The sequence below is a fragment of the Oryx dammah genome, unplaced genomic scaffold (assembly GCF_014754425.2).
Source record: "Oryx dammah isolate SB20612 unplaced genomic scaffold, SCBI_Odam_1.1 HiC_scaffold_18, whole genome shotgun sequence".
Lineage (NCBI taxonomy): Eukaryota > Metazoa > Chordata > Mammalia > Artiodactyla > Bovidae > Oryx > Oryx dammah.
In genome coordinates, this window is record NW_024070202.1 from 81,265,781 (window position 1) to 81,292,907 (window position 27,127).

At 34.5% G+C, this 27,127-nt stretch overlaps 2 protein-coding genes across 3 annotated transcripts in view; one reads left to right on the top strand and one right to left on the bottom strand.

Moving 5' to 3' along the window:
• LOC120877257 (M-phase specific PLK1 interacting protein) overlaps positions 1-18,111 on the top strand; it is a 55,650-nt gene extending 37,539 nt beyond the window's left edge. The window contains exon 2 of the mRNA XM_040259492.1: positions 17,152-18,111. Within this exon, the coding sequence (XP_040115426.1) occupies positions 17,152-17,229 (78 nt within the window). The 3' untranslated portion in view covers positions 17,230-18,111. The remainder of the gene's footprint in view (positions 1-17,151) is intronic.
• CDK13 (cyclin dependent kinase 13) overlaps positions 1-27,127 on the bottom strand; it is a 127,961-nt gene that overhangs the window by 15,773 nt on the left and 85,061 nt on the right. For both annotated transcript variants that reach the window (XM_040259488.1, XM_040259489.1), the window contains exons 6-10: positions 24,080-24,269; positions 22,747-22,803; positions 9,070-9,171; positions 8,900-8,977; positions 22-138 (exon numbers count right to left, since the gene is read on the bottom strand). In XM_040259488.1, coding sequence (XP_040115422.1) covers positions 22-138; positions 8,900-8,977; positions 9,070-9,171; positions 22,747-22,803; positions 24,080-24,269 — 544 coding nt within the window. The remainder of the gene's footprint in view (positions 1-21; positions 139-8,899; positions 8,978-9,069; positions 9,172-22,746; positions 22,804-24,079; positions 24,270-27,127) is intronic.

Genomic DNA, 27,127 nt, shown 5'->3' on the forward strand with positions numbered 1-27,127 from the left:
GTTTAAGCATCCCCATCTTACAAAACAAATTCTTCTCTTAACTTTCGACGATATTGCTTCTTTGGTTTCATGGTGTTGAAATACGGTAGTTTGATTACATCAGGCCACACTGCAGGACATGGACTCCCACATATACGGCTAAACAACACATAAAAAGAAGTACATCAATATAAACTACATGGAAAAAATAATACATACAACTGCTATACAAAACAACTCCTTTTTAAATATACAAAAGCTGAAGTGATATAATGTATAAAAGTTTCATTAAATATTTTAGTCATCCCAAATAAACTGTTTTAAGAATTTCTTTTCACTGAATGCTTTTAACACACTATAAACATCTCAATTTCTAGAAAGAAAACCTTCATATTTATTTGCAAAATCAAATCTTAAAGACACAGGTAATATTCAAAATATGTTGAGCATATTTTGAACCAAAATTTTAAACTGTTATACCAACTGAGGAACTAGAGTTTAGTATATGTGTTCTCTGGCTTTGCAGGTACCTATCATTACCACTTCTCATGAATATAGTGAAGTTTGCAATAACAGCCGAAAAGATTCCCTACACTGAAGACACTAACTAAACTGTATAGACTGCTGCTGAATTTGATCAACTAGAGAACCCTAAAAGTCACATTCCTGAAACACAGTTCTTCAATTTCAGTTTTTTTATTTCAAGGTATTTAGAACTTTTAACTACTTTACTCTCTGTATCTTGAAATCCCTCACTATTTTTATAGTAAGTCCTTCATAAGCTAAAGAAATGCTGTAGCAGATACTCTAGCTGGTAAACATTTTAAAATGCTTTGGTAGTATGTAGATGAAAAACTGGTTAAAATATGCTTAACTCAAGTATACTGAATCTCAAGAATAAATATGTATCTTATATAAAATTACCAGCTGACCTTCATAAACAAAAAGAAATGGTCCCTGCATCACTGACTTAAAAGTAAAAATATTCTACACATACATAAATACATGTACTAAGGTACAGAAGGAAGTGTCAACTAAAGTTGCCATTCTTCAGCAGACCTTAAGATCACTACTACATTAGAAACATTTATACCAGATGATGAGAGCATTTTTAAAGCTGTTTCACTGAAACTGTATTTTGTTTCAATAGTTTATGATTTTTGTAAAGCCAAGCTTTAAGATCTTACTCTTCAATATGCCTATCTCTTCTTCCTTTCAATCTCATCCTCACAACCTTCTCAAAAGGAGAGAAGGCCAAACTCAGGAGCACGGTTCTCTATGATCGGGTCCCAAATTGTCTTCCTCATTCTCATCTGCCAACTCATCTCTCCACAGGCCAACCACTCCTCCATGTCTTTGTTCATACTCCTTCTTCCTAGATTCTACCTAGCTGAATCCTTTTCATTCCTGAAGATGCACATCAAAAGTAATCTATTTACGATGTTTTCTGTATCCTCGCTGTCCAGAATAGTCACTTTCTACATGCTCCTGATTTCTTTTGACACTATTTCATCCTGCTTTACATTTTAGTTGTTTATTATGACTTTATCTTACTAAATTATGGTAAGAGAATCACTCTTGCACTTTCACATACTACATAAATACAAACAATCCTCGCAGACTGATGTGCACCATAATAGAAGTATAAAATACACTGGAATAAAGAAAATGAAGGATACTTTAAACTACAGAAATATAAGAAAATGTACTTGAGTTAGAGAAGAGATACAGAATTTTGCCTACAACTCAAAGGACAAGTAAACAATAAACAGGTGGGAAAGGGAATAACAGAAATATGTTACTGGCAAAGATTAATGCACAGGCAAAGTCATGAAAATAGCAAAGTATAAACATTCGGGAGGCAGATCAAGGAAAGTGGTATAGGCGGAATTTGGGGCTACAGAGGTTTATTTGGAAACATAGACAGGGGTCACACAACAGTCTTATGAGGCAGCCTGCTTAACTACAATGAAAACAGACTTTGAAAACAAACTTTAGACCTAAACCCTATCTGTGTGATATTGGTGAAACTGTGCTTAGCATCTGTTGCTCTTTTATCAAATGGAGATTCATTTTATTTCAGAGCTGTGAAAGTAAATGACCCAGCATCTGGCTCATTAATAGCCTTATAATAGAAATCAGCTTCATTATCTCATAGCTAAAAACTTCTATTTTATGTATTCTGGGAAGATAGTTGACTGGGAAAGTTATCTAACTGGGAGCAGCATACAGGATGGAATACAAATTATAAGATAGGGAAAAATTTTAGAAATTAGGGAAGCAGACATGACAGCAGTTGGTAACTGCATTTTAGCAAAATCAGTGTCTGATAATTAGCTATCCTTAAATCATTTCTGAAGACATTCTGAAATGCATCATATGCTAAATCCCTAAATATCTGAGATCTGTTATGGGAATCTATTTTGATCTGATTTATCTATTCTGATGTCAATATCATATGAAAGCTTTACATTTTTCTTAAGACAGACCCCACTATGTCCTCATTCCTCTAATTATCCTTTTAAGGATTTCCTTACAGATGAATTGTAGAATCAATACTGTCACACTCCAAAAGTAAGAGAATCCTGTTGGGATTCAACACAGCTGCTCTGGATTAGAGAAGGAAATAGCAACCCACTCCAGTATTCTTGCCTGGAGAATCCCATGGACGGAGGAGCCTGGTGGGCTACAGTCCACGGGCTCGCAAAGAGTCAGACATGACTGAGCGACTTCACTTTCACTTTGGTTTTATACAAGCATATCATTTTATTACACTTCACATTTTTTCATTTAAACAAATTTCAAGTTTGTGGTAAGCCTGCGTCAGCAAGTCTACTGACACCATCTTTCCAACAGCATTTACTCACTTCATGTCTCTGCGTCACATTCTGGATTCTCACAGTATCTCAAATCCTCCTTCACAAGAAGTTTACGACTTGCTCAAGGCTCAAACAATGGTAGGCACTTTTAGCAATATAGTATTTTAAAATTAGAGCATATATACATAATACTATTGCAATCTAACAGACTATAGTGCAAATGTAACTTCATATGCATTGGAAAACCAAATAATCTTGTGAGTCACTTTGATACTCACTTTATCATGATAGTCTATAACCAAACCTGCAATAGCTCCAAAGTTTACTTGTATAAAGTTTTTCAATTAGATCCTGTGTTTCTTTTAATGGGGTTTAGTGTCATTTTTTCAATGTGTTCCTATCCCTATTATACTTCGTAAGCAATAATTAGAACAGTTTTGTTAAAGAAAATGGTCAAAATGTGGCAAAAACTTTTTTAGAATGCCATCTGAGATCCTACGGTTCCTAACAGTTTTTTAAAATAGTTGTTTGTTTGAGGCTTTCCAGGTCTATTATCATCACCTATAATCAGAATACATCTGTTATTTTTTCAAACATGTATTCTTCATCATTATGGTATGCTACATTATGTGGTAATTTCCAAAAAATGTTAAAATGCTAACGATGCTACACAATATTTGGTTATTTTTTGGTTTCTGATTTTAATGGGAGTACTTTCATTGTTTACCAGTGGGAAGAATGAGAACTTCTAGTTTGAGAAACACAACACACGGTAAAGACAGTTACAGACAGATACAAATTCACACATACCTCCTGCTAAGAAAGCATTAATTTATTCCTTTTTACTTTGGGTTTAATTGTTGTGACTTTCAAACTTCAAAAGAATGCTTCTTTAGTTCTATCAGTTTGATTTTTAGAAACTCTATTGTAGCCATCATCTGCATTTATTTACTTGGGTTACTAATACCATGAGTTATATTAAGAGATTTTCTAATACTTAGTCATCCATACATTCAAAAGAGGAATATTTCTCGGGCCTAATCAAAGTACAAGTTTTTAGCGTAATGCTGTATTCTACTTTTTAATTGGTCTACACCCACAGTTTGCAAAAATGGGGTTCCCTAGACCCTTCAGGTGTCTGGTAGATCAAAGATACTTGTAAAACATCATTTACACTTCTCAATGTGTCGACTCCGCACTGACAGTATTAAGCCAATGGTATAAAACACTGGCACTTTAGCATGACTTGAGGCAGAGATGCCAGACTATTATAAGTACATACTCTTCAATACCACTTGATGGGGTGAGGAGGGTTTTCACTCAAGCATGTACTTGTTGAAGCAGTAAAAATTATTATTAAATCCTTACACTTGAGTATGCATCTTTTTAATATTCTTAGTAATTAAAGAGAAGATACTCATAAAGCGCTTCTGCTGCACAAAAAGTGACTATTATCTTGAGACGCACTTGGACAATAATTGAGTTGCAAGCTGCTGCCTTTTTCATGAGCCACCATTTTTACCTACAAAAAGAACTATCAAACTATGGTCACTGACTTGGGTATCTGCCAGACATTTTCTTAATATAGGAATGAAGTCAGCTTGTTACTTCAAGGAAGACAACTGCAGTGTTGTCAACTATAAAATTCAAGCTTTCAGGAGAAAGTCAAGAACACTAAAAGACGTCTGCACTGTAAACTTAAAAGCTTCAAAATAAATACTTACAGGCTTTTCTGATGAAATTAGTGTCATAACAAGAACTATAAAATGAAATGTTATGTTTAGAAGATCTGCTCAATTCAGTGATCCAATATAGATTAAGTGACCCACACATAATGTTACAAAATCATCATGGGTAAAAGACCTATTCAGAGTGTAAGATACAAAAATGGGTTTCAGTATATTAGAGTACAAAATCTGTGGTTGCAGACAATGTTGCAAATAACCTGCTTTAAAAAAATAATAACTGCCACTCACTGCAGTTTCAAGGAAGAATATGCACAATTATCTGAAAAGACTACTGAAAACATCATATCACAGATGTTTATCCATGTTTATTAAGCCAAACATGCAAAATTTATAAAAATGTAAAAACAATCTTACTCATTTCACCATTTATTTTAGTTTGGAAAAATATAAACTTTTTACAATTAAAATGTTATGCTAACATATCGTTTTAAAATGAATTAATAAATATTTTTAATTCTCAGTTTTAAATTTCAATACACACGATCAACATAAACAAGCTCCTGGGATTTTTCACAATGTCTAACAGTATAAAGAAGTTCTGAGACCAAAAAGATTAAGAAGTACAAGTCTACAGAATTTTTTATGCTACTGATTTATAAAAGTATACATGCTTCACTTTTTAAAATATGCAAACGTTCCTTCATTTCCAATATTCTGGAACAACCAAAGCCTATCCCTTTAAAGTTTTAAAAATTTTACCTGTGTGACCTGAGGCTTTGTGTATGTGTAGGGCAGGAGAGAGAGTAGATTCTTCTCATTCCAAATCTATTTTCTTCCATGATTAGTTTTTTATTCCTTAAGCAATATACATTGTGTGACATAAGGTTCTTTCACTGGCTGCCAGAACACTTAAGAGTTAAAAGTGTGACTCTCATGTAGAAACATTTTTGCCCTCATTTATCCCTTTTTTGTCCCCACCTATGTTTTTCACTCTGCCATTACTTTTCAATTCAAGCCACTTATTGTAGAATTTTTGTAATCTGCCTAAAGCATTTTCTGGAATCAGGTGAAGTTTAAATAACTTGACCACTACAGTGTAAAGCTTTTTAAGACAGATTCTGATCAGTATTACCATCCTTAATACATTTATATGTATTTGTTCAATGCAGTCCCTAGAATTCATCATTCCTGAGGCTTCAGACTGGGGGAACATTCCAACATTACTGCAAATAAGATAAGGGGCGACTATGTCTTAGCAAACTTACATTTATTTAATTTTTATAATCCTAAGCATATTATTTGTCCTGCTTTACTTGTGAAGAAAGAAACTTACAGCATTAGGGAACTTACCCTAAGTCACAAGAGCAGGAAGTAGCTGAGATGGCATTAGCGCCAAGGACTGCATGATTCCAAAGCCCACCCCTTTCAATATATTCTGCTGTCTTCTTCAAATCAAGGAGACATGTCTCTTTTACCAGAAATGTCCCCCTTTTCTTCATGTTTTAAAAATAATTAATGCTATACAATCAAATTTGAAGCATTCTTTTTGATAATATAAATATTTGATATCTTATCAAAACCTAAAGACATCTTGAAATACGTAAAGTAGAAAAATAGTCCCCTCCCTACCCCCCTCACAAGCCCATTAACAGATCCAGACTCTTCTGATATGTTTAATTTGTCTCCTGTATATGGGATCAAACCAATCACAGTTTCTGTAAAACTGATCTTCTCATGTAACAATGTTGCTTTTCCATGTCAAGATCTCCAGATCTACTACCTCCTTTTTAAAAACTGTAAAGTATGCCACTAACGGAATGAACTTTCTGTTTCCCACTGACTGACTTAACATGTTCACAAGATAATCCAAACACACTCATGCCTCAGGACCATGACTTTTCTGTTCACTCAAATCTCTACTCAAACGATACCTCATGAAATTTTCTCTGGTACCATATACACTACCTTCTATCTCTTTCTACCCTCTTATACTTATCACCACCTGATAATTTTATTCTTTTTTTTTTTCTGTCTCCCCCAACAAAAAAGCAGAAAAGGATGTGTGCCAGTTTCTAGGCACTGGAGATACAATCTCCAACCTCTGCTGTATCCTCAGTACCTAGTAACTGGTACATAATCAGCACTCAATAAATACTGTTCAATTAACTCCTTGATTTAAAATGTACTCTGTATTTTATTTTAAGGTCCATATGAATTTTCTTTACTTCTGAATTTACCATATAATTCCACTGATTCATCTATAGTATCTTGTGCCAGCACAAAATAGTTTTAGTTACTAAAATTTTGTTTTAACATATAATATGTCCAATTGTCCCCCTTTAAAAAAAGTTTCCTGGTTACTTTCAGGTTCATCCCTGCAGATAAAATCAATCAGTGTTCAAAAAACAGCCTCTGAAATTTCTTTTAAGCTATTTCTTTCAGAATATATGTATTAGTATATATACCTCTATTGAGTTCACTTTTCTAATACTACCAGTTAACTTATCAGTACCTCTAAAACACTCTTAAAACAATGATACCACAAGTTAACTTTTTCTCATTCTTATCTTTGCTTCTAGTATTTTACCACTAAGCATGATTTATTCAATTTGTGACACATATTTTTATCACAGTAAAGAAATATGCCTCTATACTTACTTAATTAGGATTTTATAATTTCAGCAAATGCCTATTCAACAGCTATCAAGATGAACATACTGTTTTTTGTCTGTTAAAATGATGAATTATAATAAAGGAATACCTAAAGATAAAACATTCTTGTACTTTTAGGATGACCCTACTTGACTCTGTAATTTTTAATAAAACATTAGATACCACAGGCTAATCAGTTTAGAATTTTTATATTAATGTCCTGTAGAAATTACTCAGACCTTCTTCATTAATTTTTAGTGTTTGTGTCATAGTAACTAAAAGCTCCAGGAAGCTTTATTTCCCACATAGTATAGAGAATGAATAGTTTCTAAGATAAAACTACTTAGATTCAAATCTCAATTTTGCCACTTGCTAGTTTAGTTTTACGACTTTGAACAAATTCTCCACCTCTATAAAGTTCAGTTTTCTTAATTATAAAGACAAGACACAACTGAAGTAATTCAGGTTAATTCTTAGAACAATATTTGTATCGTGTATAAACTAAATAAATAGCAACATCATTGATAGAAGCCTAGTATGCAATCCAATTAGGAACAATATTTGGCTAATAGAAAAAAATGGATTAGAAGAAATCATTGCCAAAAGAAAAAGAAAGGTACACAGATACATGATTTAAACATTTTATTTTAACTAAAAACATATAAACGTATATTTCCCAATGTTCTGACACAGAGCCATGGCCTTCTCTTTCAAGACAGGATTCACTGAATGGGGTTCTACATTAGCTTTCTTGCACAAACCATAGCCATAACATATCATCAAGGATTCCAAGCAATCTGATTATTAAATTAATCTAAATTTGTATGACTTTTCTTTCTTATAGTACCCTGCACACACCTAAATAATTTATTAGCAATGTTGTTAAGTCTTTGCAAAGCACATCTGTTCATAATTGAGCAACATATGTACAATAATAGAATATTTGTATACAAAATTGGAAACAGCTCCCTCTTGGTCATCATATTCTTCAACTGCTGGAATAAATACATAGTCTTAAGAAGAGAGTGATAATCTACCAACTGCAAATATTCAGTGTGCTATGTTATCAAGCTAGCGGTATTTACAGATGGAATGGAGAGCACCAATTAGTCCAATAAGTCTGCTAAAGGGAAAGCTGACAGTGTATGGGTATTTTTGTGTCTTTTGTCCTAAAAATTCTCAGCCATTATTTTCAAACACTCATGCAAATCTTACAAGTTGTGAATTAATATTACTATAAATAAGAAAACCAAAGCTTTTTTTAAAAAAATTTATTTAAAATATTAGATGAAGAGAAAGATGATTACCCTACGACCAAGGTCCTACAATAGGCTTCAAATAATGAAGACATATGCTAGTGAGTACATGGATGTATTTCAGTGTGTGCATACATATACAGATACATATACACATGTATGCATATACGTATATAAAAAAGTATTTCTTTCTAATATCCCCAACATTAATTCTTCCAAACGCCACACTCTGAAAAACAGAATCTACCATTCATTCTCTCCTCCTTCATATTTACTCCTCCTTCCCAGTCTTATTTTTAGGGCCTCGAACATGTTAATTTAATCACAAAACATCTATGGACTTTTAAGATCCTTAATTTTACTAGAACAATCATCAGAGTGCCTGTAACATAGTTTCTCCTCCTTTCAGCACTCATTTATCTTTAAATAGAAAAGTGATGTTCACCTAGAAACACCAACCTGAAAATTTTTTAATTTCCTACAGATATTACAATCACAAGCTTACCTTATTAATTCTAGTTGTGCAAGCTCCTGATTTGCTTGAAATATAGGTTTTTTAGTGAAGAGTTCACCAAGGATACATCTAACAGGAAAAAACAACCATGATTACCAAAAGGTATGATTTCACTTAATTATCAAAAGTTTCAAATTAATTATTCAGGAAACCTATCTTACCCACAGCTCCACACATCGATAGCTGGTGTATACCTTTCTTCTCCCAGCAGCAGTTCAGGTGGACGGTACCACAAAGTGATGACTTTGTTTGTATATGGCCGACTAAAAAACAGAGAAAGCAATCTTTAGAGTTAATATGCGTTAGAATAAGAGAAATCCTCTTTGTTGGTGCTGCTGTTTACTCATTAACTTGTGTCCAGCTCTTGCAACCCCATGGACTGGAGGCGGCCAGGCTCCTCTGTCCGTGGAATTCTCCAGGCCAGAATACTGGAGTTGCCATTTCCTTCCCCAGGGAATCTTCTCAGTCACTTCCCAAGGATCAAGCCTGTAACTCCTACATGAAGAGGTGGATTCTTTACCACCAAACCACCAGGGAAGTCCCTGAAATTATCTTAAGAAATACTATTTGGCCAATCAAAACCATCCTACAATCCTAACTAAAACCACTTTCATCTTCCTGCATACATGCCATGCCATCTAACACAGGATCATAAAATAGATCCGAAAGCAATGTAATTAACTGAAAAATTCAGTCAAGTATTTTAAAAAATCATCTTGTTGTAACTGTAATATGGTCAAAGAAAGATCTATAGGTCAACATAACTATCGACAGATTGATCTTCATCAAATCTGGCAAATTACTAATGTGAGGAAAGATACAGTTCAAACTGTAACCACCTAACATAAGTTTTCAACTGGGCATACTTTCCATTGACAATATTTTATTTATTTTAACCCATTTTGGTATGTGCATAGAAAGTACAGAAAGGTAAACTGTAGTTCAGTTCAGTTCAGTTGGTCAGTCGTGTCCGACTCTTTGTGACCCCATCAACTAGAGCACGCCAAGCTTCCCTGTCCTTCACTAACTCCTGGAGTTTGCTCAAACTCATGTCCATTGAGTCGGTGATGCCATCCAACCATCTCATCCTCTGTCGTCCCCTTCTCCTCCTGCCTTCAATCTTCCCCAGCATCAGGGTCTTTTCCAATAAGTCAGTACTTCACATCAAGTGGCCAAAGTACTGGAGTTTCAGCTTCAGCATCAGTCCTTCCAATGAATGTTCAGGACTGATTTCCTTTAGGATGGACTGGTTGGATCTCCTTGCAATCAAGAGCCTTCTCCAACACCACAATTCAAAAGCATCAATTCTTCGGCACTCAGCTTTGTTAATGATCCAACTCATACATCCATACATGACTACTAGAAAAACTATAGCTTTGACTGGATGGACCACTGCTAACAAAGCAATGTCTCTGCTTTATAATATGCTGTCTAGGATATTTCTTATAGATTTTCTACCAAGGAACAAGTGTCTTTTAAAATTTCATGGCTGCAGTCACCATCTGCAGTGATTTTGGAGCCCCAAAAATGAAGTCTCTCACTGCATCCATTGTTTCCCCATCTATTTGCCATGAAATGATAGCACCAGATGCCGTGATCTTAGTTTTCTGAATGTGGATTTTTAAGCCAACTTTTTCACTCTCCTCTTTCACTTTCATCAAGAGGCTTTTTAGATCCTCTTAGCTTTCTGCCATAAGGGTGGTGTCATCTACGTTATCTGAGGTTATTGATATTTCTCCCAGCAATCTTGATTCCAGCTTGTTACTTCATCTAGCCCAGCATTTCACATGATGTACTCTGCATATAATTTAGATAAACAGGGAAATATACAGCCTTGACATAATTCTTTCCCAATTCGCAACCAGTCTGTTGTTCCCTGTCCAGTTTTAACTGGTGCTTCTTGACCTGCATACAGATTTCTCAGGATGTAGGTTAGCTGTTCTGGTATTCCCAACTCTTTAAGAATTTTCCATAGTTTGTTGTGATCCACACAGTCAAAGGCTTTGGCATAGTCAAATAAAAGAGAAGTAGATATTTTTCTGGAACTCTCTTGCTTTTTCTATGATCCAATGGATATTGGCAATTTGATCTCTGGTTCCTCTGCCTTTTCTAAATCCAGTTTGAACATCTGGAAGTTACGGTTCATGTACTGCTGAAGCCTGGCTTGGAGAATTTTAAGCATTACTTCGCTAGTGTGTGAAATGAGTGTCATCGTGCAGTAGTTTGAACATTCTTTGGCACTGCCTTTCTTTGGGATTGGAATGAAAACTGACCTTTTCCAGTCCTGCAGCCACTGCTAAGTTTTCCAAATTTGCTGACATATTGAGTGCAGCACTTTCATAGCATCGTTTTTTAGTTATTGAAATAGCTCAACTGGAATTCTATCACCTCCACTAGCTTTGTTCGTAGTGATGCTTCCTAAGGCCCACTTGACTTCACACTCCAGGATATTTGGTTCTAGGTGAGTGATCACACCATTGTGGTTATCTGGGTCATTTCTGTGTATTCCTGCTACCTCTTCTTAATCTCTTCTGTTTCTGTTAGGTCCATACAATTTCTGTCCTCTACTGTGCTCATCTTTGCAAGAAATGTTCCCTTGGGATCTCTAATTTTCTTGAAGAGATATCTAATCTTTCCCATTCTATTGTTTTCCTCTATTTCATTGCACTGATCACTGAGGAAGGCTTTCTTATCTCTCCTTGCTATTCTTTGAAACTCTGCATTCAGATGGGTATGTCTTTCCTTTTCTCCTTTGCCTTTAGCATCTCTTCTTTTCTCAGCTATTTGTAAGGCCTCCTCAGACAACCATTTTGCTATTTTGCATTTCTTTTTCTTGGGGATGGTCTTGATCACTGCCTCCTGTACAATGTCACGAACCTCCATCCTTAGTTCTTCAGGCACTCTGTCTATCAAATCTAATCCCTTGAATCTATCTGTCACTTCCACTGTATAATGGTAACGGATTTGATTTAGGTTATACCTGAATGGTCTAGTGGTTTTCCCTACTTTCTTCAATTTATGTTATGAATTTGGTAATAAGGAGTTCATGATCTCAGCCACAGTCAGCTCCTGGTTTTGTTTTTGCTGACTGTACAGAGCTTCTCCCTCTTCGGCTGCAAAGAATATAATCAATCTGATTTCGGTACTGACAATCTGCTGATGTCCATGTGTAGAGTCGTCTCTTGTATTGTTGGTAAGGGGTGTTTTCCTATGATCAGTGCATTCTCTTGGCAAAACTCTGTTAGCCTTTGCCCTGTTTCATTTTGTACTCCAAGGCTAAACCTGCCTGTTACTCCAGGTATCTCTTGACTTCCTACTTTTGCATTCCAGTCTCCTATGACAAAAAAAAACATCTTTTTTGGGTGTTAGTTCTAGAAGGTCTTATAGGTCTTCATAAACTGTTCAACTTCAGCTTCTTCAGCATTAGTGTTTGGGGCATATATATACTTGGATCACTGTGACACTGAATGGCTTCCCTTGGAAACGAACAGAGATCTTTCTGTCATTTTTGAGACTGCACCCAAGTACTGCATTTCAGACTCTTGTTGACTATGAGGGCTACTCCATTTATTCTAAGAGATTCTTGCCCACAGTAGTAGATATAATGGTTATCGGAATTAAATTTGCCCACTCCAGTCCATTTTAGTTCACTGATTCCTAAAATGTAGATGTTCAGTCTTGCCATCTGCTGTTTGACCACTTCCCAATCTACCTTGATTCATGGACCTAACATTCCAGGTTCCTATGCAATACTGTTCTCTACAGCATCGGACTTTACTTCCATCACCAGTCATATCCACAATTGGATGCTGTTGTTGCTTTGGCTCTACTTCTTCATCCTTTCTGAGTCATTTCTCCACTTTTCTCCAGTAGCTTACTGGGCACCTACTGACCTGGGGCTCTTCATCTTTCAGTGTCATATCTTTTTGCCTTTTCATACTGTTCATGGGGTTCTCAAGGCAAGAATACTGAATTGGTTTGCCATTCCCTTATCCAGTGAACCACATTTTGTGAGAAGTCTCCACTATGCCCCATCCGTCTTGGGTGGCCCTACACAGCATTGTACATGGTTTCATTGAGTTCGACAAGGCTGTGGTCCATAAATCAGTTTGGTTAGTTTTCTGTGATTTTGATTTTTATTGTCTGCCCTCTGAGGGATAAGAGTAAGAGGCTTATTTATGGAAGCTTCCTGATGGGAGAGACTGACTGCAGGGGAAATTGGAACAATACTTAATACAATTTTCTGTTGATAGGCGGGGCCGTGTTCTCTCTCCAATTCAGGTTTATTCTGTAAAGAACCACTGGCAATAGGTGAGAGACTTTATCATCTTCTAACAATAAAGACATATATATGTGTCTTCACACACATAGACATATATCACATACGTCTTTAGATCAATTCTAAACTTTCTTTCTTTCCAGATATCCTCCAAATCACAAGGACACAAAGCTATATCAGGAAATTCCCCAGAATGGCTGTATTCCAAGCCAGGCCACCTGAGGTTGGCTTAAACTTGGACCAGTTTGGGAAAGGATAAAAAGGAGCATATAATTTACAAAGCAATTCCCTCTTGCCAACTGTAGGTCTGAAGTTCCAAGCAGCCTGCTTCCACACAGCCAAATTTCTCCAAATAATTTAAACCTTTATACTATAAGGCATTGATCTAGACATCACAGCATTACCACAGTTAGGACTATAGTAACAGTGTACCAAAGCCAGGAAAAAAGAACACTTGGCCTTGTGAAAACAGAGAAGATAGTCGGTTTTCAACAGCCAACAAGCATTAGATTTTTCTAACATTACTAAATTACTTTCCTTAGTGATTTTTGCTTGTTTTTACTAGCATCACTTCACATAATGAGGAAGTTTCTTATACTCTAGCTATTCTAATTAAGCTGGATTTAACCATTTAAAAATATGTTCACCTCTTGATGTCCTACCTCCTTTTAAATTTGAAGTGCCTTCCCATTTTACTCTCACTCAAACCTATACCTCCTTTAAAACACAGTGAAAGATCCGTCTCCATGAGGTCTAATCTCTTTTTAACAACAGATTTATTTTTAAAGAGAGATTTATTTTCATATTTTTAAACTTACACCATACTTACCATTGTACTGAACTATTTTGTTTTCTCTATGTTCCAAGAAAGTCAAAAGGCCTCAGAGACCATTCTTTATTATGAACCCCACAAAGTAAGCCCAGAACAGTGCTAGACATAGGGAAGACCTTTTAATATATATGGCCCCAACTTTAGATGACATACAAGAATTAGCTGGTGGCAGAGGGGAGGCAAAGTATTAGAAAAATATAAGAAGTAGTTTTCTAAAACATTTAAAGGGTCTGTGAGCATATGAAACCTGTGGTCTTGTTACTAAGGTACAACTAGTCTCAAGAAAAATATTTAAATTAATTAAAATGGTCAAGCAAATAGTTAACTTTTAATCTTTTTATGTTTAGAAATGTTTTTAAATATATTTAAAAAAATAAAAGGGTGAAATATGTGGAAAGATACAAATTAAGATTAGTAAAGTTCATATTTAAATGAAAGATTATTTTACATAGTTTAAAAAGAAACAACAGATCCAAAATGGATCTGTTACTTGTGTAAGCCCCACACCAGCAAACCAAGACTTAATATCTAACCTAACTGCAGATTCAAGCCATCCCAGAAACTTCATCTTAATCAATCAGTCTGGAATTTCCTGGTCAGCACTAGTGAGGTAATCTGTCACACAGACACCCCCACCACCCCTTAAAGGAAAACAGCCTTGCTACAACCAATCTGCTTTCTGCTAGTGTAACTTCCTTGTCCCTGCCCCCTCTGCCTTTAAAAATCTTCCATTTTGTACAGATTTTTGGAGCTCCTTTCTGCTTGCTAGATGGGATGCTGCCTGATTCATGAAGTGCTTAATAAGCCAACTAGATCTTCAAATTTACTCAGTTGAATTTTGCTTTTTAACAATACTATATAACAAGTTCTAGGCAACATTCAGAAACAGTCATCTTTAGCAGTTAAAATTAGAGTAGTTCACTTTTTTATTAACTCATCAAATTCAGAAGTGAAAATATTTAGTACATTTGGAATATACTTCCAGGTACACAGCAAAAGAATTTGATGTATACCAATTAGCAGCTTTTCCAAATATATCCAAATACTTAGTTTCTATCAGAAGAAAAATTAAAACTATGTAAATACTGGAAACATTTAACTGTAAAATCTGACATAGAAAGTTCAATTTTAAAACACTAGTATAATCTATATTGTGAAAATACTTTCTTCATGAAGTAAATATTCAAACTGATGTATACATTTTATAAAACAAAGTACCATCCAGGCATTTCTCTTTACATTCAATTAAGTATCAACAGAACAGAGATCAAAGATTATCAGTAGAAGATTCCAACACTGCCTTTAAGACTGGGGACCTTAGGGACCTTGTGATGTGGTTATGGTCTTCCCTACCCTACTGCCCCACAAGCAGCACTGTACTTCTAACAAAGCAAGCACTGCCTTAATGGTGCATCCCCAGGCTGGCAGGCAGCTCGGTTTTCTGTCTCGTCTAAACAGGTAAAAGGCAAAGCAGATGATCAGAGCAAGATTTTAGGCCCTTGATGTATTTAGAGATTCTGGATAATCCAAAGTAAAATTCACAAACCATAGTTGATAACTTTGTTAAAGATCCTCTTAAGAAATGAAAAAAGAATCACATAAAGGGAAATAACTAAATAAGCTCTAAAATACTTCACTTTTCCAACAATACATGAAGTCTACACTTAATTCTTTCAGAGCATAACATATGAGGAAAACATGGGAAGAGTTCAGCTAAGTAAATTCACCGTATGACCAAATGTCATGTATCCTTCAGAATCTACTACATAAACACCTACCAAAATTACAAAAGAAATCTGGGACATATTTCTAATACCAACCCTGCTTCTGAAGTCAAAAACTCAGGAGTCATCTTTGATTCTCTTTTCCTTCAAATCTCCTATCTAATCTATCAACAACTCTGTCAACTCTATAACCGAAGAGATCCTAAATCCAACCATCTCCCACAATTACAAGGAAATCTGAGTCACTGCTCACTTTGAGTATGAGCCACTATTATCTTTTCTCTGGTGCTCCTACAAGTCTCTTAACTAGTTTCCCTGCCTCCATTTCTAGCCTTCTTCCCCCATTTTTATGGTTTTTAAGCATAAAACCAGATCATATCAGTCAGCTGCTTAAACTGACCAGTGATTTCCCACAGTAATTAAATAAAATTTAAACTTTACCTCCGGTGATAAGACTGCAGTACCTGTTACACTGCGAAACATCCTGGCCCCTTAACTTTGCAAGTCTGTTTCCAGGCCTTGCAGTTGCTGAGTTCCTTCTATTTGGAATGTTATCTGCCTAGATCTTCATTAAGTTATTCTCTTCTCATCACTCAGGTCTTAGCTCATTTTTACTTCACAAAGAGTTCTATCCTACTGTTTTAGCTAAAATTACCCTAGCACCCCCCTGCCCCCGCCATGCTCACAATGACCCTTCAGAAACTATTTTATTTGCTTTTTAGTATTTAGTACTTCAAATTCTTTCTTCTACCCAATAGGTTCATGGTCTACCTTCTTTCACGACCGTGTAAATGAGACCAGGGACCTGGTCAATCTTTTATCTCTTAATACGCAGCCAACAGGTATTACCTGGGTCAGTGTTTGGCATATAATAAGTACTTATTAATATTCTTAATCAACTGATTTATGCCGTAACTATCAATATATAACAATAAACATAATCTTTTCTTCATGCCCTTTTCCCATTCCCTTCTAATTTTATCCCACTTTCCTCCTTTTGATATTTTCTTAGAAAAATAAATTTCTGTATCATAAGATTGCTACAGAAAAATATAAGTAATTTTTTTTACAATTGCTGTCATCTTAGGATCACTTGTACATTATTACACATGCAAATTTAGAAGTCTAATAAACACCTATGTCTTAACATATAAGGAAATTTATTATCTTGCAAACTTGCTTCCCATTTCCTATCTCAGCAAACAGCATCACAGTTTATGGCAGAGACTACAAAGCTGTTTCCTAAAATCTGTTCTTCCTTTCTTTGATAGGAGCTGCCCACCTACACTACATCTCTCATCCTCACTGCAGTTAAGTATGGCCTTGTGCCCAAGTTCTTGCCAAAGGAAAGTGAACACAGGTACCATTTCTAGCTTGGCTCACAACACCACTCCTTTCTCTTTTCTAGATTCAAGCTGACAGACATGGTGACCGACTTGGAAGGCATGTGAAGAAAGATAGCAAATCTTCCAATCCGGATCCTTAAATGACTGTGTGAAGCAGAGTCAACACTTCATCTAATAGTATGGTAAAATACTCTCAATTTTGCATCAAGGTAAAATAACAACTATTCCAGATTACTGAGTGAGAAATACAAACTTCTTATTCTTTAAGCCACTGAATTTTGAGGTTCTCTTTGTTATACATTTAGTTTACCCTAATTAATAAGTCATTTATTCAGTTCCTTAAGCAGAAATCTTACCATAGGGGTAAAGGCAGGAATATGTCTACCAACATGTCAACCATCAAATTCTAACAATTCTGTATCTTATGATGAAATTCATTTCCATCTTTACAACAGCTATGCCCATTGCCTAGTTTAGCTATGATTATCCTACTGAGGTTTATTCAATAGCTTTATAACTGATTGCCCTTGCTTGCAGGCTTACAAGGTCAATTTACTTTCCAAAGTGCAGCCAAAGTGATAATATAAAATAAAATGCCAATGTTTAATGCAATACACACTGCTGCCTCCAGGAGAATATCCACACGAGACCTATAAAACTACTTGGTTCTTGCTCTGACTACACTCAACTATCATTTCCCTAAGAAGGCTGAGCAAATGCTCACTTCTAGAGCTAGGAGATAGAGCCAGGGAGAGAACAGAACTGGCAAAAGAACTTTAAGAAAGACAAGGGTGTTTTAATTATGTTTCAAATGTTTTAATAAACACTGCAAGTAAGTTTTTTAAATCTATTTTTAAAGTTAATACTGACCAGACAACAAAAACAATTGTTTTATTAAAGTCAAAGAAAAACTCACGATAATTTACGCAAAACTTTCACAAAATTGTGTCATGCCTCAGTTTTATCTTAGTGCTTAATGAGGAAAAAGCAAACATAGAGAAAGTATGCAGACAGGACTCTAATATTATCAAAAGAATATTTCATGGTATGATTAGGATATTGTGTTTACAAGTGTAAAAATAAAAGTATAAGACACTGAAACTGTTTTGAAACTAGAACATTTAAATTCCAAGAAAGCTAAAGTACTGATGTAATAATGAAAATAGATCATCCAAGTTACACAAATAAATGAAAATCCAGAGTCCTCAAAACTAAACATTTAGAAGTTGGTCTACTGGTTTGGCTACTCCCAGTCAACATCTTAAAGATGGTTTTGTTTAGATCACAAAGAGAAAACACAAACTGAAGTGACACCATACATTTGACGATTTTTTTTTTGCTTCATGGACTGAAAAAAATTGTGGTACTGACATGTCTACCCAGTCTTTTCACACACACAGAAAAAATACAAATTCACCCCTACTAACAAAGAAACATCACTGAAAAATATACAGTGAGGTTCTTAGTGTTACAGAATAAATTAATATTTTAAAACACTCCTAAAAATAAAAAAAGAATGTTTATTCCAATTTATTCCCACAATTAAATTCCAAGCAATAAATTTCATAACCTAGCAGACAGACACACATAAAATCCCTCAAACATTAAATGAGAAAACAAAAAACAGTAACTCTAACAAGCTGTTACTCTCAGATGGCTAGAAACTAACTTCATAAAAATCCAGAAATAATGGTCTCAACATTGAATATTCTGATTTTCAACTTCTACTGAGTATCTTCTGCAAATAATTCTCATTAACAGTTTTTTGGGAAGAAAAAACAAAAAGCGGACACTATTTCTTTAGTCCACTAGGGAAGTGACACCACCACCAGTTATTTTTCAAAGCTTCTACTTTAACATGGCTAATAAGATAATAAATTGTAAAGTCATCAGACTTATAAATAATTTTCATGGTAAATCGCAGGTAATTTTAAATATTTGATGCTATCAAAATATTATTAGATAGATAAGGTGCTTTAAGGGAGATTCAGAAATGGTATCATACAACTTGCTGGAAGACTAAATGAGTATATTTTATTTGGCAAAAATAAAATATAATATTTGAAGGGCCAACAACTAATCTTAATATAATTAATACAACATATTCAAGGATCAGAATTAATCAAGCAGTTACCATGAAAGTGTTTTATGTTTTAAGGCATATAAAACACAAAAGTTTAAAATAATGATACCTGTCTTTAAATAATTATAATTCTAGCTCTAGTGAAAAGACAAGAACAGAAAAAGCCAGCCCTAAGGAGGCAATTAATTCTGAATATAATTTCATCTAGAACCTGGACAAGCAGCAACAGGTGGCTCTCCCATTCATACCCTACATAGGTTTGGGAAAATTTAGTTTGGGCTTTAATGGCAATCTTATGAAAAGCCTCTAGATGGCGATATCGTCTTCAAATGTTTAAAAATCTTTTATTCATGTTAACTTTCAGAACCAAGAAATACTACACGTTTTTCAATAAACTATAAATATCTTAGATATTTGAAATCCTTTATCTTAAAAGTTGAGAATAATGAAATACAGAGAGATTAACTGACTTGTTCAATATTCCACAACTGGTAAAATAGCAATGCCAGGCCTAGAGCCAAAGTTTCCTGATTTAGGCCTAAGGATTTTGAGTTCTTAGCATTAAAGAAGTAAATGTTCTAAGCTATAGTTTCTTCTCTAAAAGTGAAATTAATTTCAACTTGTATACAAACTAGATTTTTTTCTTCATATGAGTCAATCACATAAAGAGAAAAAGATACCCCATTACTTGGAAAAGCACTGGGGCCAAGACCTAGTAAAATAAACACTCAGAAAGAGGATTTATCATTGTGGCTCAAAGTCTTGGGAAAAGTTGGACCTAAACAAGCTACTAAAAAACTGAACAGATATGAAAAAATGGGGCAATAATTCCCATTCTCAAGTTCTTTTTTTCCCCCAAAGCCAAATAAGGCAAAACATTAATACTGATGTTCAAAATGAGAAAATGATTCTACAACTTTAAGGGAATTATTTTCCCCCTAGTTTTAGCCCAGTGGTTCACCTTCTTTCTACTGTAGCACACAGGACAGAAGAGATTCATACTGGTCACCCTCTACTTCATGTTCAATTCCTACACACTAGCTGTAGCTCTGTCTAGTTTTTCTCACTCAAAAAAAGACACACCAAATCAAATAACAGTGATAAGCTGAAATTTGCTCTATTTTAAAACAAAAAACCCTAGGATAATTTCTTGAATACTTCATCCTATCTGTAATAGCTAATTATACTCAGAAAGTTTTTCAAGGTTATCTTAATATTTAGATCGGGGTATTATGGTTTCTTTCTGGTTCTAATAACAAAGAAATATGGATGAAAATCATTTGCTGTATATTACAAGAAATATCTAGAGAATTTGGGATAATACAGTGAATCTGCTAAAGGCAGTGAATTTCAGTATTATTAAAATTTACTAGAATAATATGTTTAAAGTCATTCCATTAAGTTAAGCCTACTTCTTTACTGATTTTAAAGAAATCAGAATTATTTGAATCTGAAAAAAGTAATTTTTTTAAAACTACATAACCTTGAAGGACAGGACATCTGCTTGTAAAACAAAATGATACACCAAGTTTTTAACTTGCAAATTTGAATAAGCAGAAAATTTCAGTATACATTACCTGAAGATGCAAAGTTAAGGGATTTAAAATTTTCAGTTCAGCAAGACAATGAGGACCAAGCCTCAGTTAACATGCCAAACCCCTGACACACCACTGAAACCCAACATTCCATTAAAAAAAAAAATTCAATGGGAGAGAGGATTCAGACATAAAATTTGGCTCTCTAGGTTTTCTGGAACATACTTATTCCATGTGGACAAATATCTGCATAAAAAGAATCATCAGATGGAAAATGGTAATTTAGCTGTTCTCCATCTCCACTGAAACCTAACATGAAAACAAGAGGAATAGGATTTATAGTCAAAGTACAAGAGACATATACTTGTATTAAGAAAGGATAACCAAACTACAATGAAATCTCAGTGAACCAGCTATGTAAGTGAAGTTTGGATTAAATACACTTATGAACCTATGCTAAGAGTCAGACATGACTGAGCAACTTCACTTTCACTTTTCACTTTCATGCACTGGAGAAGGAAATAGCAACCCACTCCAGTGCTTGCCTGGAGAATCCCAGGGATGGGGGAGCCTAATGGGCTGCCGTCTATGGAGTCGCACAGAGTCGGACAAGACTGAAACGACTTAGCAGCAGCAGCAGCAGTAGCAGCATGAACCTATATATTTCTTTTCTTCAAATTCTATCAAGAGGCATTATTATATAGGATGGAAAGAGTAAATAAGTGGAAGCTCTGGAAACTTCAAGCTACATACTCTAGATGATATTAATCAATACTTTTGAATATTTCAAGTCACTCAACCCTTTCTGGGTCTGTTTTCTCAAATGGAAATGAAGCTGTTAAGCTCTAGAACAACTTAAGCAAACAAGCAAAAGCATACAACCTTTCCTTTAAATATTAATTAGGTAAAACAAATAAAGGCAGAAAAGCTAGGGCTAAAGTACATATAGGGGACTGGAACACTGTCCATTATAACCTGTCCATACCATGGTCTGAGATTAAAATGAACTCTAATGTACCCCAAATGTACCATCTAAAAACCACTAAATTCTAAAAATAATTTTCAGAATTATGTCACAGGCACTACAAGATTAAAATATAAACTAATTTTTAATTCTAAAAAAATATTTTTAAAAAGAATTTTTTTCAAGTAACCAAAAACTGGCAAACATTCAGTGAACATAAATACCTATTGTTAAGAATTCCAAATTAACTGACACTTTACTATATCCAATTATGATTACACTAAGTAAATTACAGAATTGTCATAAAGACTGTACATATATATAACATATATAAATATAAAGAAACAACATTGACAAGAAAGGAATGGGCTAAACTGGAGATATTAAACCCAGTTAAATTCAAAGTTTATCTACATAAGCTGCACTATTTCAGAAAAATATTTTATTTTGAAATTCTGTATTATTCTTCTGAGAATAATCCTAGTAAGACAAGTCATATTTCAATACCATCATCCCTTGGAGCTAAATGGGATACAAATCCCAACCTTAGCCAGAGAGACTCCACACAAAGAAGTAGGTTGTTTAAGTAAAAGGTTCTAATGAATTTAAAAGAAACAGACACAACTACAGATATAACTACTATTAAAAAAATGTTTAAGGAAGTTCAAAATAATAACGAAAACAGAAAAATAAGCTTAAACACGTAACATAAACAGCATTTACTAAGGTTTTTCATTAAACACAAAATTGTAAACATCTTAATGTCTAAATATGCATTAGAAATTTAAGCATGAATTCTTTTAAAAACATTCCTAAGCTCATTTAAGAAACTTTTAAAAGAAAATTATATTTACCTCGAGATATTAAAAATCTTTTATTTTTACATTGATTTAATGTACAAATTCTTATAAATAAAATAGTCAATCCAACATGATATAAAACATATTTCACATATTTAACCATGAAAAGAAAATTTCCCGTTTGTTAAAAAAATAAAATATCAATAAGGTATTCTTAATATAGCTTCTAAAACTGGTCACTAATGTCTTCACTGTTCATTTGAAAATATTCTTACCTTTCTTCTGAGCTATACAATCGGGCAAGTCCAAAATCTGCAAGCTTAATCTGTCCTCTGATGGAAGTAAGATAAAATGAACAAAAAGTATTAGTTTATTCTGAATTGATGGTACACATTCTCTTCTATTTCTAGAACTAACTAGTAACTCTGATTGCATTGCAGTACCCAAGGCTCTACAGGAAAAGGCAAATAGATAAGCTCATAACAATATAAGGCAGAAAAATCAGTACTTTTCTTTGGATAATTTCAGCTACTATTACACCAGTACTATTATTATATATATTATTATACATAAAAGTACTAATATAACAAGTTTCTCAGTATTATCCAGTTCCTATTTAGAAAAGTACGCTTCAATGAAAATTAACAAAGTGAAGTAACTTGTATTACTTTAGTAATAATACAGATTACCTGTTCAATTCCAGCCAAAAATGCACAAAACCAAATCATATCATTTTAAATTTATTTAATTTTCCAGTTCTTAAGAGTGACTAGATGCTCTACAGAACACTTCCTATTGACCAAAATCAGGATCAGGCATGCCTTACTTTAACAAACAGTAGCAATTACAATAGAATCATCAGAGTTCAGGTTATGCTACCAGTAAAATATTTAACATAAACATTGAATATATATGTAGGTATGTACATACATGTATATAAACACTTCAAAAATAGTTCACTTAAAAACTGTGACTTTTTTTAAAAAAATCCAAATTAAGAAAGATTCTAAAATCCATTTTTAATCTAAAACTAAAATCATATTTTTAGAACCATTCACATCATTCGGAAGACTATCACACAAGGTCAACCAAGTACTGGGAGCCGGGAGGTGCTTATAACGCTCAGTAGTCTTCCCTTCCCTTTCTCTCCTCCACTGAGGTATGACAGTTGTTACTCAGCAACAACAACAAAAGGAGGGGTTAAACAGTTTTCCCAAGTTCACTTAAACTAGTATATCATTTATAGATACTAGAATATTGATTCAAACTACTCTGTGGATTCAAACTCAGGCCTGTGACTCCTCAATCCCTATAAGGTTAAAGAGACTCTAAAGTTCTTTAGAGGTTTGATCTACTTAATTCTATTAAACTGCTTAGATTGAGGAGAAAGAATTTCAACAAGTCAACAAAGTTTATCCCACATACATTACAAACTATTATTGGAAGTTAATTAATTGAAGTATATTTAACACAACTTCAGATGTAGTCCAAACTGTAATACTGATTATGTTGAAAATATTTTAAACAATAAAAAACTAATTTTTAAATTTCATCAAGGTAGATAATATATGATTCATTTTAAATATATATGTCAAACTTTTATCATACCTATTGTTTAGAAGAATATTTGAACATTTAATATCTCGATGCAAAAAGTTCTTCTTATGACAATAATCCAGACCTTCCATGAGCTGTCTCATAAACGACTTTATGTGATTTTCATTAAAATGAACCAAGCCTGATTCCAACAGTCCCATCAGATCATGGTCCATATATTCAAACACCAGATAAAATGCACCTAAGAACAAGAATAATTAATACATTGAAGATTTTATTCTTATAACTTTACTACAGCTTCAAAATTTTTAAAAAACAAAGTGCTGGGGAGAAAACTAATCCTTTAAAAGAACTGATACTTTTGTCATTTAATAATGTTTACTCTCTTCTCTCTGAATCTACTATCAATAACATCCGAAAGAGATATCTAACCAACTTTCTTCCCTTAAAGAAAATTGCTATGATATAAAATCAACACGGCTAATTTCCACACTGCATAGTTTCTGGGTGTGATTAATACAAAATAAATTCTTAGCTGTTTTACTTACTGAACAAACTGTTTCTTGGCAAAAGCTGAAAAAAATCAGTATAGTTCATCAAAGAATATTTAAGGATGTTACAAGGGTTACTTTTAATTAAAAAACTAGTCCGGGTCCAGTTGGGCTTTATATGACTTCTAGTAAGTCTTCAATAAATGTAAATTTTAATTCTTTTATACAACTCCAAAGTATGTGAAAGCATACAAATTACAGCTTAATTTTATAAAATCAACTTATTAATCCAACTGCTAAAACACACAACAGCACATAGCACATACACACAATACAAATGATAAATTCAAAATTCTTAAACAAAACTTGCACAAACTGAATCCAAAGCTATTATCTATACATATCGCACTCAAGCAGTTTAATTTACCAATTAAAGACTGAAGAAGGTAATAAAATTGCATACATCTATCTTTCAAAGTAAAAAAGCTATCAGTACACCAAAAAGACATCGGAAGAAAGTTCCCAATCAGTTCCTGATGAAAAACAAAGCAAAGGGAGTTCCCTGGCAGTCCAGTGGTTAGAACAGGCAACTTCACAGCAGGGCTTAGGTTTAATCCGGGCTCTGGGGATCCTGAAAGTCATGTGGCAAGGCAAAAAAATAAAAATTAAAAAAAAAAAACTAGAGCAAAGATTCCATAGCAACCTTGCGTTAGGATATTTTCTTAAAAGTTTATAATGGCATTTCCCTGAAACAATTACTGTCATATTTAACAGTAAAATGCCAGATGCTGCACACAAGACAAGAATGTTCATTATTACTAATTGTTCTAGAACTTAGTACGTAAAATTAAAAACAAATATTGAAAGTGACAAAAACAAGATTACTGGTAGAAGACATGACAATCTCCGCAGGTCTAAAAGAAATTTTAAAAAAGAAAAAGATACATTAGAAAAACTATATACAAAAAACATTAGTCCAGGGGCTTCCCTTGTAGCTCACCTGCTACAGAATATGCCTGCAATGCAGGAGACCTGGGTTTGATCCCTGGGTTGAGAAGATCCCATGGAGAAAGGAAAGGCTACCCACTCCAGTATTCTGTCCTGGAGAATTCCATGGACTGTATAGTCTATGGGGTTGCAAAGAGTCGGACAGGACTGAACGACTTTCACACAAAAAAGTCTTCTTACATGCCAGCAACAATTAGAACTTCCAATTAGAAACAACTAGAAAGTAAAATTAAAAGGACTCCACAACAGAAGAACAAATACTAAAAATGACACATGGACATCACCAGATGGTCAACACCGAAACAAGATTGATTATATTCTTTGCAGCCAAAGATGGAGAAGCTCTATACAGTCAGCAAAAACAAGACCAGGAGCTGGCTGTGGCTCAGATCATGAACTCCTTATTGCCAAATTCAGACTAAAAGTGATGAAGTGGGGAAAACCACTAGACCATTGAGGTATGACATAAATCAAATCCCTTATGACCATACAGTGGGAGGTGAGAAACAGATTTAAGGGACTAGATCTGATAGACTTAGTGCGTGATGAACTACAGACGGAGGATCGTGACACTGTACAGGAGACAGGAATAAAGACCATCCCCAAGAAAAAGAAATGCAAAAAAGCAAAATGGCTGTCTGAGGCCTTACAAATAGCTGTGAAAAGAAGAGAAGTGAAAAGCAAAGGAGAAAAGGAAAGATACCCTTCTAAATGCAGAGTTCCAAAGAATACCAAAGAGAGATAAGAAAACCATCCTCAGTGATCAATGCAAAGAAATAGAAGAAAACAATAGACTGGGAAAGACTAGAGATGTCTTCAAGAAAATTAGAGATACCAAAGGAACATTTCTTACAAAGATGGGCACAATGAAGGCCAGAAATTGTATGTACCTAACAGAAGATATTAAGAAGAGATGGCAAGAATACACAGAAGTACTGCACCAAAAAGATCTTCCAACCCAGATAATCATGATGGTGTGATCACCCACCTAGAGTCAGACATCCTGGAATGTGAAGTCAAGTGGGCCTTCGGAAGCATTACTACGAACAAAGCTACTGGAGGTGATGAAATTCCAGTGGAGCTATTTGAAATCCTAAAAGATGATGCTGTAAAAGTGCTTCACTCACTACGTCAGCAAATTTGGAAAACTCAGCAGTGGCCACAGGACTGGAAAAGGTCCATTTTCATTCCAATCGCACAAAATGGCAATTCCAAAGAAAGTTCAAACTACCGCACAATTGCATTCAGCTCACATGCCAGCATAAAATACTCAAAATTCTCCAAGCCAGGCTTTAACAGTATGCGAACCATGAACTTCCAGATGTTCAAGCTGGTTTTAGAAAAGGCACAGGAACCAGAGATCAAACTGCCAATATCTGCTGGATCATCGAAAAAGCAAGAGAGTTCCAGAAAAATATCTATTTCTGCTTTATTGACTATGCCAAAGCCTTTGACTGTGTGGATCACAATAAACTGGAAAATTCTGAAGGAGATGGGAATACCAGACCATGTGACCTGCCTCTTGAGAAACCTGTACACAGGTCAGGAAGCAAGAGAACTGGACATGGAACAACAGACTGGTTTCAAATAGGAAAAGGAG